The sequence below is a fragment of the Camarhynchus parvulus genome, chromosome 6 (genome assembly GCF_901933205.1).
Source record: "Camarhynchus parvulus chromosome 6, STF_HiC, whole genome shotgun sequence".
Lineage (NCBI taxonomy): Eukaryota > Metazoa > Chordata > Aves > Passeriformes > Thraupidae > Camarhynchus > Camarhynchus parvulus.
The window spans coordinates 24,020,441-24,037,555 of record NC_044576.1 but is presented as its reverse complement, the minus strand read 5'-3'; the positions used below and the strand labels follow the sequence as shown (position 1 = coordinate 24,037,555).

Sequence of the window (17,115 nt, the reverse complement as noted above, 5' to 3'; positions counted from 1 at the left end):
GAGCTCGCTGCTTTCCTCCAACAAAAGCACATAAACCTGCAACCTTCTTTTCACTGACTTTATACCAAGACAGAATAGCACAAAAAGTCACAGGAGCAGTATCTTCAAGTGCGACTTTCTACAGTAAAATAGCAATTTAATAAGGCCAGCATATTTAGTATCTTCTAAATTGTGCTGAGTTTGCTTTCATAACTACATAATAAATATTTTGTTTTAACCTTTTAAAATAAAAATATCACCTTTCCATGAAAAATATTCTTTCAACAATTCCTTAAATTTTAGGGATATGTGGTTTTTATTTTGTTGGTTGGTTGTGGTTGTGGTTGTTTGTTTTTTTTAAACCAGAATTCAAGTCTGTGCTTGGTCCAAGTCAAAACCTGGGGAGATCTATCAGGGTGGTGATGGGTGGCATTAAACCCAAATTATTTCCCTTTTGCCAACCAGCCCACACACTCTCAAAAACACCAAAGCAAGCAGTCAGTTATTTACAGAGCTCTCTGTACTACATATTCTTGATTCCAGAGAGGTGCCAGATACAATTCACTGCCAGATACAGCTGTGCTGCTGAGCACTGTGACATTGGGAATAGATGGACTTTTGGTCTCGTCCAGCACATCTGATCTTATGATCCTGGGCACATGTCCAAACCCCATTAAAGTCAATAGAAATGCAAAGAATTCACTGGCTTTGAGTCAGACCTTATATGACAGTGGACAAGAACAGCTAGAGATATTTAACCTGTCAAGGAGAAGAGTTAATGGGAACTTGCTCTAATAAATACACCACCTTTACTGCACTGCCTGTTTGTGCTTTAAGTCATTCATCCTCAAGTGCTAAGGAGCCTTAACTCCTGAGCCAAAACCCAGAATATTTCTCTCAGCTTTCATCAAGGCCCTATAAAGCACTCCTGCCCCAGTCAGACAAGCCAGCAGGACCTGAGCTAGAGGGGAACCTAAACCCAGGACCAGTGAAGGACCAGCACAGCAGGGCTAGAGAGGTCACAGCCAACAATGGAATTTGCAAAACTGATTCAGAGCTCAGGCAATAAGCAAAGCAGTAAGAGAACATGCCACACCCCAAGCCAGGATGGTCCCTACCAAGGCAGTAAAGAAGCCTCATTTTTGTTTGATGCGCTGTTTGGACACTGCTTGGTGGAACTTTGCAAGTGGAGCCCTCATCATCACTCAAAGCTACTTCTAAAGGACTGCATTCCTGGATTGCTCAACCTCTCCAAGAGACACCTCTGCTTCACCAGGCAGCTTGATGGCTTCTGGCACTTGGTAATTTATCACTGTGTTAATGCTCTCCTGGTTGCTGTCTGTTATGAAACACAGGTAGAAGCACAGTCTTACAGATGGAAGAGGCTTTCAAATTCCATCCTGTCCAAGCCTGCCAGCTGCCAGAGAAGGGGAAGGCACGTGGGTCTAATGCTCATCTTACTGACACTTCATCAGTGTATCAGCATTGACTTTGAAGGTATTACTGTTGCCCTACTCAGCATCACGAAGATGAAAAATATGCCCTTGAAATAAAACATGCTGCTCTGACAGGAGCTCCTGCTTCATCAAGCTAAGGTTCTTATCAAGGTTTTATTGCAATAGCAAGGACTTAAACCAAGCACAGCAGTTTTATTAAAGAGAGAGAACAAAAGACAAACCAAAGGGTTCCAGTGACAAGTTACTCCAAGCAGAAGTGAGAGATCCAGAACACCATTTCCAATCTGGCAAAGAGATCACTCACAGCACTTGGTCTGTCTGGCCAAGTCTGTGTACTCTATCTATCCAGCCAAAAAAAAAAATTTCCTCACAGCAACTGTTTCTAAAACAAGCACAGAAGAGGCTGGCAACCCCAGCTCACGGCTACAGCATAGCACAATGGTTAAAAGCTTGGTTTGCTAGTTTATTACAAACAGTTCCCTCCCTCCAACTTCCATTTGGGCAGGTGTTGGCGACCTCTCAAAACATTTACCCAGTGAAGATATTTAGCTAAACAGTGGTCTGAGAGCCCACAGTGGCACAAAAGACTTTGAGAGACACTATGTGCACTAGGAAGGGATACCTGTCTTCTCCCAGAACAAGCCCAGTATTCTAAATATTCCAAAAGAACAGAGACTTGGCAAGCTCCAGCTTGGCAATTCTCACCCTCCAGTGTCCAAATCACTGGTAGGCAATTAACATTACTGTTTCTATTGCTAAAGCACATGCTAGTGCTCTTGAACATCCAAGATTCTCATCAATGCAAGAAAGAGAGAAAGAGACTTGGCCACACTACAGCAATACCTGAGTCTTCCTTCCTTAAGTCACAGATTTAGTCATGTTCCCCACAATCAGATAAGTTAATTTCACTGTCCCAAGTTCAGGACAATAGAAAAGAAAATACAAGACAAATGGAGGGGGGGAAAAAGTCACGGGCACAATTATAAGGACATACATAAAGACACTTAAAGATCCACACTGGCAAAGCTAAGGCTGTACACAGAACTATTCACATTTGGGTCCTGCCCACACTAGCAGAAATCAAGCTCTACTGAGCTTGATTCAATATCAGTATAAAATCACCATACACCAGAGTGGATTTTAGAACACTGACATGGGCTGAACAGTACCCCTTGAAAAGCTAATATGCATTTACTGACACCCTTCCTCTCCCTTCAGTTAATGGCAGGACAGGCCATTTAGTCAGTAGTCTAAAGCTTTAGCTCACAAGACAGCAATTTATGCACCCTGGCAGGTGAGAATGACCCATTCAGCCTAAACAAGAAGGAGAAAAGCCTCCTGACAGCATTTCTCTGCCCAGTTCTTGTCTGAGACAACTCCAAGTATCATTCAGCCATGGCACGTCTAACCTGAACTGACCATGTCCCAGACTCCTGGGAGTCAGATCCCCTGACTGAATAATCACTTTCCTCCCTTCTCCCCCAGCAGGACTGAGGCACAAAGCAGTACATCATCCAAACACTATTTAAGTTCCCAGTGGCTGTGCATGCCTTGCTCAGGGGACTGGTTTTTTTTTTCCTCTGGTGCTAATTCCATCTCTTAGGTTCATTTTCTGTCCATGCCCTTGGCAGGAGCTGCCATAGCAGAAGGATGCCCAAGGAAAATGCATCAGGACAAGTCGGGCACAAGCGTGCCTCTGGAGGCAGAGAATTTAAATAAAGAATGAACCTGAAAAAGCTACCAGCTTCCCTGCAGCCAGCACTGTTGAGAAAAACTCACCACAGGGGACTATCACAGAAGCAAAACACCTTCTGGCCCCACATTCAGGAGGGAGAAAGCAAGCACAAAACTGACCAGTGTGCCACCCCAGGGACTGGCAGAGGCTGGTGTCAAAAAGTCAGAAACAACAGAAAAGGCCACATCTGCCCCATCACAACTGATCATCTATGTTCTGTAGAAACAAGCTGGCAGGGAATGCCCATGCTGCCTCCTCTTCAGGGAATTCAAATTCCATATATGCAGGTAAAAACAAATGGCAAGGTTCTGCCTTCTGTATCGTACACATCATCCTCTAAAGTCACAAAATTTGTGCAAGGTGCTGTACATACAGCCGGGTAGGGAGAAAGCCTCCCCTGTTCCAAGTGTTTATCATTAAACACAGTTTTCTACTTCTCTCTTAAAACCATAAAACTCCACTGGGACTTTTTTCCAAAAAGAAAAAAAAATGCTTTCAGCTCAAGACAGAAAAGATTGAAAGGACAGACCCCAACTAACTGCCAGCTCTTTTCCACCTTACCACCATTTCCTCCCATCTCCTGATCAGTGAGATCTGCAGATGAGAGCAGAGCAGACCTGAACCCAGGGAGGACACGTGCTTTAGGAGAGCTCCAAATTCAGCACACCAACGACCATGCTCAGCCCAAGGAACCCGGTGTGTAACTAAGGGTTCCAAACCCAGCTGTGGCAGGCACAGAAAAACCCTCACTCTGACTCATACCAAAGCCTGTCCATGTCACTGCCACTGTGCAAAGTTCAGCAAAGGAAAGAGGAGGAAGGGACCTGTAGCAGCATGTAACAGCATCAGAGCCCACAAGTTGCAGTGGGGGGCATAGAGAGGGAGCAGAGGAAAAGCAGGAAAAATCAGACTATGGCCCCAAATCATCCCTGGCTACATGGTACGTAGGTTTTTTCTAATTATATCCTTATATACTAGTTCTATAGTTATCAGGTCACATATCCTTACACACATATAAATGTAGGCATAGCATCCCCTACATTTCAAAGCCATTTTTTTTAAGCAATATAGTGATTAAAATGGGACTTTAAAAGATGTAAAAAAGCCCGGGAAGATCCACTCTGTCCCCTCCCATTCTACTTTGAGGTGTTCCCATGCAGCTGATTTTGACAAACACGGGTAATAGCAGGCTTAGTTTTGTTAAACCTGTTAGGTACCAAGGGCAATAAATGTTACAGCCAACTCTCTCAGGGAAGAACGTGCAGCATTAGACAATGTGTTTCCCCATGAGGTGTGAAACTGAACACTTTCACACATGTATTGACTCACTCCTGTGTTCTGACAGGTTCGAGGGGGCCTCTCACCCCCTGTCTCCTCCAGGCTGAGCACATGAGGAGAACTCTGGCTCATTCCAGCCTGTCTGAGAACAGCATCCACTAGTCAGTGACTTTCATTACTGTTAAACTTTGGGAAAGAAAATGAGAATCTCCTCTTCTACAGAAGACGTAGCATTCTCAAATGATTCTAACATTTGATCTCATTCTGCAGAGTTAGATCTGCCTGTTTCCCCTTTCTGTGAGTCGTTTTTCCATCTCCCCAAACCAGTTTATTGCCGGTTTCCAGGAGCACTACAGGAAGCACAAATAAATATTTTTTTTTAAAGCCACAGAAAGCTGAGAGCCATAAGAACAAAACCTCAGTGCAACTGAGAAAGGCAGGCTTTGTTCCTTGCAGTATGTGAGGTAGAACAAGTAATGCAGATAATCTGAAATTAATTAAAGGGAAAGGCAGGTACATTGAACCTGCCCACAAAGAAGTGCTGTATAAGCAAACTGAGAATGCTACACTACCAGCAGTGGTGCCTTTTGATTAAAGGAATGGAGTTTCCAGGCAGGATAGCAAAAACCAACATGAACATTTAATTAAGAAAATTAAGGACTCCTCAATGCTGGTGCTATAGCTCTGGTTTAGGTGCCTTGAAAAAGAAACCGTTTCTGCTTTGGATCAACAGACTATGTGTGAGTTAGCACTGGAGGGACAACTTTGGAATCTTTGGACCAATTTGAACTGAACTCAAGAGGGATAAAAGGTCACAGAGGTGCAGAATTCCTCTAAGTTGAACAGAGTGAAGAAGCAGGCCCCAAAATAATACCTGGCCTGAACCATAAGACACCCAGTGTCCACTTTCATAGCTGGCTCCAGCTGACTGATGCATCACAGCAAGCTCTCCAGCACATCTGTAATGCTCAGCCAAGTACACCTTGTGCCACTCTTCGCCCCTCCAAACAGGCAGCAGAATGAGGGATAGTGACAGAGATGATAGCAAACACTGAGAGAGAAAAGAGTCCTGGGAGGGCACACAGTTAAGCGATTGCCAAACTTCTGTCGCTTAACAAAATGACCAGGCATTTTGCTCATTTCCTGGTTCTTCAGAAAGCAGATAGCTCTCACAAACCAGATAAAGTGTTCAGCATGGCTACTGGGGCAGGGCCTCAAAATCACTCAGCAGAAATCATAATCTGGTGGGCTGTCCTGGCCAGGTCTTGTTCTGCTGTATTCCATATCCACACTTTTCTGAAAGCCCTTCAGTTAAAGGCTCGGCTACCCCTCAAGTCCAACCACAGACAGCTGAACAATCTCTATTATACCTCTGCAACACCTGATATGGACACTGTGACTGGACGGGACTTTATCCTGGTGTTGCTCCAATAGTTGCCAAAGTACACCTGAACAAAGATTCTTTCTTCTGCAATACCAGCTGTCTCAAGTAGCATGGCTATCCCACGGGTTTGCAATCTCACTGTCTCACAGGCAAACCTCTTTTCAGGCCTGGTACAAATGTGTTTTTCAGAGCCCAGTAGGCAGGTGTGCATGTCTGCCTCTCCAGCCACACACTGTGAGCATGAGCTGACAATGCTTCTTCACATGCAGGCTCACCAGTCTTGTGTCTTGCACTGGGGCTTTTGGCCAGACAGAAGCAAAACCCTGTCCCACTGCAAACACAAGGTTTGTGTAAGTTCAGAGAGCTGGTATATCTGTCCGTAAGTGCCAGGCCCCAGCCCCAGACACCCATCTGCACTCCCATCCTCGCTCCCACTGCAGAGTCAAGAACTAACAACATTTTTGCTGATTGGGAATAAAACTAGAAAGACACTGTGGGTGACAGAACAAGGACATTATCCATCATATACTGGTCTAGCCCTCCACCTGCCAGAAGATTGCCATGAGGAAGCCCAACCAGGCCCACCAAGGGGGCAGAAGGAAAATTCATTTGCCCTGTCTCACTAAGGAGTACTTCACCTGCATCTGGCGTTGGGCAAAGACTTTCCCCTTTGGCTGTGAAATGGAACACGAAGGGGAAGGCCACCTTAATGACTGCAGAAGCTTACAAGATCCTTGAACTTTGCATGCTTCTACATTTTGCCATGTAAGATTGCACAAACAGGCACACAAACCTACATGTGCTATCATCCTAGAGTATTCCAAACAATCCACATACCTCAGAGTCAGCTCCCACTCCCCTGATCAGAGAGATGTGATTCCTCTCCTGTCTGCATTTCCAATGAAAGCCCAAATTCATGGCTCCTATGGTCTCATCATGCTAATTCTCATCCAGCTCAAAAGCAGCTGCAATTTGAAATGGCTTGATCTGTCAAGCCAAGCAGGTAAAGGGATTGGAACAGCAGACAATGATGATCTTAAAACTCTTTGAGACAGAACTTTGCAATGCTTTAACATTAACATCTGTTAATGATTTTAGTTGACCATGTTCTGCTTTTCTACTATTTAGAGCCCTGTTCTTTCCCCTCTTAACTCCTCCTCTATCTTCCTTTCATGCAATCTCTTATAAAAATATATATCTACAGCATCTAAGCTGTAGCAATGAAGTAAGGTAAGTCCTTTGTTATTAAGTAGCCCATCAATACTCATCATAGCCCAGAGTATATCCCTCCTCTCTTGCATGCTTCAGTTTCCTCAAAAAAAGGGGAAAAAAAAAGGTTATGCTACTGACCTTCCTTTCAATGACCTTTGAATACACAGCTGAAGGAGGCAGCAAAAGACATTTTTTTATGTACAGTCATGACTGCCATTGTGCAAGCACAAAAATGGTGGGATTTGCTAGTAAAGGACAGGAAGACTGGAACAGAGAAATGTCTCCATATACACAGCCATCCACCCCACTGCCTTGTGCAGAAAGAATTAACCTCCCAGTTCTCCTCCCTATTAACAGAGGCAAATTAAGGCCACAGACCAGCCAAATCTGCCTGCACCTCATGGTATTGATCAAAGCTGAGAGGGATTTTTCAAACAGGCACCAACTGCAGGGGAAGGCTAACAACCAATTAAAGCTCCCACTCCATCCCCCCTGCACCCATGAGATCCTAAAGCATTTTGGCAAGAGCAAGATAATCATCTTTTACACATTCTCTTCCACCCAACAGCTTTTGCAAATGTCCATCCATTTCAAGCCTCAGTGAGAGCCCTTCATGTGAGTTAACTCATGCTTGTGGATAGGGAATCCAAGACATTTTAGGTGCAATGGCAAGACCACGAATCACAAACACACCTGCATGCACAGCCTGCTCTCCTCCGGTGCCCAAGGATGCACATCTGAACTCAACCCATACGTTTCTCTCTGCCCTGAAAGTCAGCAGGAGCTGTGTACCAAGACTTCTGATCCATTAACCCCTCACTAGGGTCCTCTAGCAAACCCCCAGGAGAGGCTCAACCCATTTCAGGAGCCAACCAGCAGCACCGCTGAAGATGTACCAGCAGGACCCACGTTACAGACTGACGCAGTGTCAAAGCAGATGCTTCCAGCATCCTAGTTCTTCAGCCCATCACTGACCATGGTTGCATGCTCGTGCAATCATGTTTCCCAGGAAATGCTCCTTTGTCCCACAATGCAGTGGCTGGTAAGAATTCCAATTCTTTCTATCTCTCTACATTCACAAGAAAAGAAAGGAGGAGTACAAACCCTAAGATTTGTGCAGCACCTTCAGCTTGGTCAAAAAGTTAAGAGTGCCAAGTGGTAGGAAACTGTCAGGGCAAGTGCATCCTCTGCGGATCAGGCACAGGGAGAGAAGAGAAGGAGCCCAGTTCTCCTGCCCTCCCCAGCGGAGAGGGAGCAGATGGGCAGCGAGGTAGCTCTGTCAGCAGTGCCCGAGGGGGGAACAACAACGGGGCAGGGTAGCGGAGGAGGTGGAGGGCGCAGCCAGGAGCGGCCGCGCTGCTTCACGGTTCAAACACATCCTTGCCCACAGCAGCAGCGCCGCCGGCAGCTGCAGGGCCACGCTGGAGGTTTTACAGGCACGACTCAGGCTGGAGGAGACGGAGCAGATGAGAGACCCTGGCACAGGGTAAACCATCTTCAGGAAAAAGCCTGGCAGCACAAAGGGAGCCAGCATCACTACACGGGATGGCGGAACGCTGCACCGCGGCCGAGTGCCTGGCAGGACTTTGCTCGTCGCTGGCAGAGGGAACCCCAGACAGCGGGAGTTTCCCAGAGTCTGTGACTCCGAGCGGGTTTCCATATCCACATTTCCGCAGCCTCTGCCCTCCCAGCACGCAGTCCGGGCTCCAGCAGCGTTCCAACCCTTTCTCGGAGGCCCACGCTCCCTCTAGCGCCCGGCTCCGCTTCCCTCAGGCCGGCAGCCTGCGCCCTTCCCTGGGCCTGCGCCCGGGCACCGATCCGCAGCACGCCGGGCTAATCCAAACCGATGCTATTTGGGGCACGCAGGCCCTGTGGTGCTCTGCAGAGCTGCCTGCCTGGCCATTGTGTCGCATGTTGGAATAAAAAGGGGAAAAAACACCGTGACAGCCTCAGTGTCAGGGCTGTGCCACTCGTTTCAGTGGGAGAGCAATCAGGTCTCCTTCAGCACTGAGAGGGAGGAACAAAAGTGAGATTTGATAACTCAGCATCCATATTTTCTTACTTTTATTGCATGCTGTGACTCCACTGGTTATGAAGGCTGGAAATTGACACTAAAGTTTCCATGGCAGATTATTTATCAAATATGTTTACACCCACACAGCCACGTTCTACAAACATGCAGCAAATTTTCTTCAGTTGCCTCAGTTTCATAATACCCCATAAAGGCAGGAAAGGAAATACTTCAATGTTCTCCTTTTGCATGGAGGAAATATTAACAACAATGGAGCAACTCTCCCTGAACATTAGGAGAAGGTAGGATTTTGGAAATTGTTTACTTTCGATTCCTACACGGAGTTTAAACCAACCAGGAAGCTTGTATGCCAAGGTGTGACCGCAGCAAAGTATATTCCAGCTAAGGGAAATTCCAGCTTAAAATTCCTCTTGGGCTCCACCAACTATTCACCAGAGCAATGTCCAACATGGCTTACAGTGTGGGTCAAACTCCCACAGAGTAGCTCTCCCAGCCACACAAGAGACAGTGAAAGGCTGTGCACCAGAGAGGAAAAAACTCATCTGCCCACAGTCCTTCCTGTGGCTGTAATTCAGAAAACATGAAGGGCCCACAGGTCTCCTTGCTGTACTTCTCCATGTTTTCTCACCTCTCTATTCATTTCTCTATCTTACTTTTCGCTGCTTTAAGATCCTCCAGGTTGAATTCTCCCCTAGAGTAAAATAGCCTTAGATCAATCCTATATCAATTTAAGGTGATGATCCAAATAAATACTCTGCTGCTTTGTGGAATTTATGCAATTATAGAATTCAATGCTTCATAAGGAACATGTCATTTAATTCACTGTCTCAACTGAGGCAGGTTGGATTCAACACCTTCAAACACAGATTCTCAATGGAAGATAACCTTGACCAGAGCCCAGCCAAACCCAAGCATTAACTCCACAACTGACAGGTCCCCTGCAATGTCCTCAAAGCAGCCCCAACCATGAGGCCTGGCCCTCAATTCTGGAATGAATCTGGAATTGTGCGAGTGCTGACTGATGTAAGCATGTACTGCTCTCTGTTCTACCCACAGACATCCAGGGAGCTCAAGGAGCATGACTACAGTATGACTTGAGTCAATTCTTGACTGTTTGCAAGACTGGTTTCCAGTATTCTTCAGTGCAAGTTAACACTGAAGATCTTTGCCCTTAACCTGTGCTTTTCCCATTAGACAACACTGGTCTCCTATGTTTTCTAAAACCCCTACTACAAACACAGCTGTAAATCTGGAAACTCTCAGAAAGTTTCATCTCCCTACAGCCTTGCCTTCAAGAAAATATTTGTTTCATATCACCTCCCTTTTGAGAAAAATCTCTCCTGCTTAACATAAATTATCTGCTCAAACCGCTTTTCAAAAGACTTCATCATCTAATTGGATGAATGTTTTCCATTATGAAAAAAAGAATTAAAGAATCACATAGCTTTTTCTATTTGCATTTAATCCACTTTGAAAGCTTAGCCACAAGTCCTAGGGCATCATGGCAAAGTCTGAGTAGTGAGGTCTGAAGAGAAACTGCTGATAGGCACCTCAGACAGGAGCAGTTCTGTTACTGAGCTTGGAACTACAAGAACATCAACAGTTTGCTGTGCCAGGCAGGGAAACGGCCCAGGGAACCTGCCAGTTTCCTGGGATTCACAAACAGTACCCAGGTCCAAACATCAAATTGACAGTCTGGAGAGAAACAACACAAAAAATATTTCCCAGATGCCTTCTCCCTGGTCTACTAACTGAACACAACCACAAAAGTAGTTGCCACGCTGATTTAATTTTGACTTCCTATCTTCTATTTAAACATTAATTAAAAATGGATTGGCAAAGTACTGGAGAAGGACTTTAGTAGCAAGCTACATTAATAAAGGTAGAGGAAAAGTAGAAATGCATAAAGACATTTTGCCAGAGTTGGCCTACCTTCAATGGCAACAAGACCATAGCATACGCAAAAGCTATTTGAGAACAAAACAGTCTAGAATAGAAATTAAAATATCTGCCAAAGGCAGCACAATTAATGTGGTTGCTCTCTCACCATTTTTGCATTCTAGGAGTAAACATTTTAGACTGAAATCCAGCTGGACTTTTGGAGCAGTTGCCCGTGGCTGACAACTAAATGCAGCTTTGCCTGCCTAAAGATTTCCCTTCCTCCCTTCCAAGCATAGCAGTCTATTTGGAATTGCAAATATTGCCCATCACACACCGCATTGCAAGGCATCTTAATGAAAAACTACCTGGCACAGAGTGATCCCATTGGCCTCCCCAGCTTGTAATGCTCCATGGGAGTGAGTAATGTCTCAGCATCCAACCACCAGTACATTAGCAGATCACACCAGAACCCTGCCAAAAGCATTCAGAGGAATCATTCCCGGAAGAGACAGGCTTCCCTGGGAGAACTTGCATAACCTGCTTGTCACTGCCAGCCCCCAGATCTTGACAGGGCAAAGAAAAGGGATCAGTGATAGCAGAAGGTAAAGAAAACCCATCCAGAGCAGAGTGGTTCCCATCAGATCATCATCTTTACATGAGTCTTGAAAATCCCCAAAGACCTTCTGGTACCTTGCTGCAGCACTTCCTTTGAGAAGAAACTTTTCCTAATGTCCAGTATGACATATGTTGAGGCTGTTAACACATATTAATACCTATTCAACCAAAAAGATAAGCTGCATCTTCTAACTCTACTTCCAATGTCTGTAAGCTACTGCAGCATTATTAGCCTCCTCTTTATTACCTTGTCCCAAAGGCATCTCATATTCCAAGTCTTGGGGTGAATCTGGAAACCACATTAAATCTAGAAATGACAGTCACAGGCTGACTGGACAAAACAGTGCAGCATGGCTGCCCAGACAAAAGCAGGCCCCAGTCCAGTGTCTGACCAGCTCTCATCCTGCCTTTCCCAGTTTTCAGAGCCTGGATCATGCTGTAAGCATCCATGCAATTGCATGGTTTGCACAAGCAGCATCTGCATCATTGAAGCACACCAGACTTCCACTGGTTTATCTTCTGCACTGTTGTACTACAATGAGATAAAAAAATTGCATTGCTGACATTTTTCATGTAGTATGAAAAATCCAACCCCTAGGATCATAGAGGAACTTGAGCTGACTGCAGCACCCTGCAATATACACATGCCTGAGACAAATGCCCTCTCCTGCTCGTACTGGGGCATTATAGTGAATTCCTCATCTTTATTCCAGAAGTTTGGGAGAATTTATGCCAGAATTTGGGAGATGTCCCTGTCCATGACAATGAGGATTGGGACTAGATCATCTTTAAGATTCCTTCCAACTCTTAATATTCAACGATTCTGTGGAGTTTGCCTCTGGTTACTAAAAAAGGCAAAGGTGTATATATACATGGGATAGCTAAAGCATGCAGTGATGATAGCTGCAGCATCTCCACAGATAGTGGATTGAAAATGTCTTCCAGAGAAAGCTAGAAATGTGCATCTTTTCTTCTCATATTGAGAAAAACGCCAGCCACAATGCTACAGAATTTGTGGCAATTCCATCACAGAAAAAGCATGGAAAAAATTAAGTACTTTCTATAAACAGCTACTTTCATCAGAGGGACAGCTCTGAAACGTAACAAAAACAGTTCCCATTTCCCGTTCCACCACTGACCATACCAGGAGAGCAATCCTAGTAAGTGTGTTTTATTCACTGTAGCTTCTTGGAATCTCTTGGAAAATCTACTATCAAGAAATGAGATCGTGAGATTTAAAACTGTAAGAGCATTAAAGGTGCTGCTACCTTTTTTTGCATATCCTTATCTTAGAAATCGGGGAGAGAGGAAGGAAGAAAAGATCATATGAGGAACCAGATCATCTTCACGAGAAGGTTGGAGAGAGCATCTGATAAGCAGAACAAGGAAAAATTTCATGCACTAACATAAACATCTAGAGAGGAAAAACAAGTGTAGAACTCAAAACTGCTCACTGAATTTGTACACAGCATATGTGTTCAGAGAGGAATGCTTTTGGAAAAAGAATGGTTTGCAGATCTTTTGGGAATAACAGTATTTTTCACTAAAAATTCTCCTTTCTTTAGAAAAGCCTTGGCAAGAAAACGTTTTATCTGATCTCTCCAAGGTCCCTCAAGAGCTTCATGACCTTGCTCAATAAATGCTTCTATTAGGGCAGATTGATACTTGAAGCCCGAATGGAAGTCTGCTTTTTCCAATATCAGACCCATTGAATTAAACCAAGTGCCCTCCATAAGAACATAGAGAACACAAACCTCACTTCTACACAGAGTAGCATTTTTGTATTTTCCTAACGATTTTCACTTCAAGATCCTCAGGTATTGTACAAAGCAGAAATGAATTCTGCTCCACACCACCACTTTGTGGTAGCTAAGTAGTACTATCCTCGTTTAACATGGAAGAGGAGATCCAGAGAGGTTAATTGTCTTTCCTAAGGTCACAGAAAAAGCCTCTGGGCAGGACAAAGCAGAGAACCCAAATTCCCTGATCTCACCAGCTTTTTGCCTCTATCATAATCCTGACCTCACTAGCTGCAAATACAGAAAACAAAAGTTTGTTGCCTGGAAGGGATTATGCTTTAGTAAGTTAAACTGTGATTTCAGGGACATGTGAGAAAAGGGGGATAGGAGATTCACAGACACTTGCTTTTAAAATAACAATAATTAAGAAGCAGAAGGTTTTAACATTCTAGGTAACAAGATTTCCAGCAGCTGCAAAGACCTCCCTTTTGTGGAGTGTCTGCGGATCTTTGCAAATCCATGCAGTTTTCAGGAATACCCCACCACTAAAGCACAAAACTTGATTGATCATGTTTTTAATAACACATAAGTGACAAAAACTGAGCTTTTGAAGTCTGTTCAAGTAACAGAATTGGTAAAAGCAAGCTGTTTGCCTCTTTACTGCTTTGGGAGCCTGAATGCAATAACATACAGACACATCCTACCTATTCTACTAGGTCAACTGAAATAATCATGACATGAGTTAATGTCTATTGTCCATTTCCAACACACCTTCCTGCTGCTTTACATCTCCTGTGACCTAAGAAAATTTATGCTTTGTGATGTGGGGCTGGGGACCAATGTGGCTGGCAAAAGAAGCCACACTGTTTGCCTGAGTGACCTTGGGCAGATTGCTTCATGTTCCTGTGCCATGGACACACCAACAGTAGAATTAGGTAAAAACTGAGCTGCAGCAGAAAAACAGGCATTGGATTCAGCCTTATGTGTTAATTAATGAAAGAACCCAGGTTCAAGCATATAACTTTCCCTCTACACAGTTAAAAAAAAAAATCAAATTAATTACTAAATGCAGTATGTTTTCTGCAAAAGACAGAAGAGAAAAAGTCTCAGAATGCTAGATCTCATATTAGGAAAATCACAAAAAGATAACATTAGAATTTATTGTCACGCTTGCTTCTCCTTCCTACAAACACCACCCTGGCAATAAACACCAGCCTTTTGCTTTAGCTTGTGCTTTTGAGTTGGAAGATTTCAATGCATGGTATCCTGAGGTGCAAAATCCTAATGGCATGCCATGAACAATCAAGGTATTTTCTTTCATTACCCTTCTCAGGCACTTAAAGAATAAGGAATCTAGTTATTTAAATAGCATGTTTCTGTGAAAGAAGAGGAGGAGAGTGAATTTTGTGAAAATCACTTTCTGAGCTGTGCATTAGAAAAAAATAACCTTTCTTTCCCCTGCAAATGCCTACAGAATGAGTTTTCATTGCTACTTTAAGCAGAAATACTCAAAATTATTGGAAATCCATGCTGGGAAGGCATGGGGGAGGCATTTAAGCTTCTTTTACTCAACACCCTTTGATTCAGCATCAAAATGAAACAAAAGAGAGGGCATATAAGTTGTTTTCTTCAGTACATGGCATGTTATGTTAAAAATAAATAGTCCTAGAGACAAGTGTAGTGCTGAAATATACCATACAGCTGTTTTCTCTTCAGTGTTTGCTTTCATCTTTAATGAGAGTGAAATTCATGTCTGGCAAACACAACTGCCTTTAAAATTTGGTTAAATCAAAGTAACATCTACATTGCTGTCAGAATTATTGCCTAAGTAGCAATAAATAGACAAAAAAATTCAAAAAAATAGTTGAATTGCACATTAGAACCTATAGCTGATGCACAGATAGAGATACAGATAGATAAATAGGTAGACTATTTGCTTTTTCATAGCTAGTAAGTTCCATGAAGAATGTATCTGAAAATGCAACCAATCTGCTTTATGCTGTTAATTGCTTTATATTCATTTCCAATAGTGGCAAAACAGTAAAAGAGGCATTTCCAAGGCAGTGACAAGCTATAATAATCAGAATAATGGGAATATTGTCATCAGACATAAAGGTTTCCCAGAGTCCTTTAAATTGCATCTGTTCCCGGACTACATGAGAGTAGGAATGATATTTCTGATATCAAGTCAAAAGAAACTTCAAGTTTTGTCCACAGCCACCTGCCGGGCGTTGCAGAGCAGGTGTGAGGGAGGGTCCTGCACTATCATGGCACAACGTGTGGGCTTTTGGGACATGCCCTCTATACATGCACACACACAGTCCCACAGGCTTCCAGGGACACCTCAGAGACTCGTTATTATTGACTTCGGGGAAAAGGCGTGAGATGCCACGGATTTTTTTACAAACTTTCCACTCTGCTTGCGCTACGTGCCTCCCCTCAAAGCTCCTTGACGTGCTGTGGGGCTTTCCACCCCTTAATGAATTAATGGGATCTCTCTTGCCTCCAGCACTCACAGCGGGGCACTGGAGGGCTTTTCCACCAGCCTTGTGCATCATACATCCCAGGCAGGGAGGCAGCGAAGCGTGCCACGGTGTTTATTACAAACGGAGAGACTGAGAGTGGGGGTCCCCAGGGCAGCGGCACACGGGACATGCTGGAGCGCAGAGCAGAGCTCTGGGGCCAGCCCGGCCCTCCGGGGCGCTGCCCGGGGATCGCGGCTCTGCCTCCGGGGGCGGGGGCAGAACCGTGCTCCCACTCCCCTTCACCTTTCCCCAGGAAAACTTTTCTCCTGCGGCCGTCGCTCCGTGCCCCACTCCCGCTGGCCATAAGGGCACGGTGCCCGCCCAGCGCCCCTCTCCTCCCCGCAACCCCGTCCCGCCGCTGCCCCGGCTCCCTCCCCGCCAAGCGCCGCCGGACCGGAGTGGGTCGGGTCGGGTCGGGTGTGCGGGGCGGTACTCACGCTGCTGTTGTGTCCGGACCAGTGCACCATGGCTTGGTTGTGCGCCGCATCCCCAGTGAGCGCGAAGGTGGTGCTGCTCAGCCTCGGCTCCTCGGCCCCTCGCGGCCGCGCCGCTCTCCCATCCTCCGGGGGCCCGCGGGGCTGAGCGCGGCCGCCGCGCTGCCCCTCGGCCGCGGGCACCTCCCGGACGCCGCCGGCCGGCAGCGCCCGGCGCCCCTCGGTGCTCCGGCGGGTCCGCGGCGCCGCCGGGCCCCGGCTCCCGGGCGCGCCGCCTCCCGCCCCCCGCCGCGCGGAGCGCCGCTCCCCGCGGCCCCGCTTGGCCCCCCGGCTCCGCGCCCGGCACCGGCTCCGCGGCGGCCGCCGCCCCGACCGAGCCCCGCGCTCGGCCGCCCGGCCAGCTCCGTAATCCTCGCGGCGGCGGCGGCGGCGGTTGTCGCTGCTCCTGCCTAAGGCGAGACGAGGAGGACGGCCAGGAGGGCGATGGAGATGAGCAGGATCTGCAAGTTATTTCGGCGCCGGTGCAACACCAAGAAAGAAGTAAGAACCATGTCCAGGCGAGAAAAATGGTGTGGCAGGTCGGAAAGCAGTTGGTCCCCTTCTCCATGCCTTTGCGGAGCGAGTCGGGGGGCTTGCAGAGGGAGGGGGGATGAGGCGCTGCGTTTAGGGCTTTTTTTTTTTAGGAAGAAAGGGGCCGGATTCTAATTATAATATTTATTATTTGCAAAACGCGCCTCTTTCTCTGGCTCTTCTTCTTTCTCTTCTTCGCTTTTCTCTTGACTCTTTCTCAGTCTCTGAGACGATGACCATGAGGAAAAAAAAAAAAAAAAGAAAAAAAAAAAGA

General features: G+C 45.8%; 1 protein-coding gene across 1 annotated transcript in view; it reads right to left on the bottom strand.

Annotated features, from left to right (window-relative positions):
• Window positions 1-16,878, bottom strand: part of SORCS3 (sortilin related VPS10 domain containing receptor 3) — a 261,645-nt gene extending 244,767 nt beyond the window's left edge. The window contains 2 exon segments of the mRNA XM_030951534.1: window positions 16,275-16,556; window positions 16,558-16,878. Of these exon segments, the coding sequence (XP_030807394.1) occupies window positions 16,275-16,556; window positions 16,558-16,878 (603 nt within the window).
• Between the last annotated feature and the right edge of the window lie 237 nt (window positions 16,879-17,115).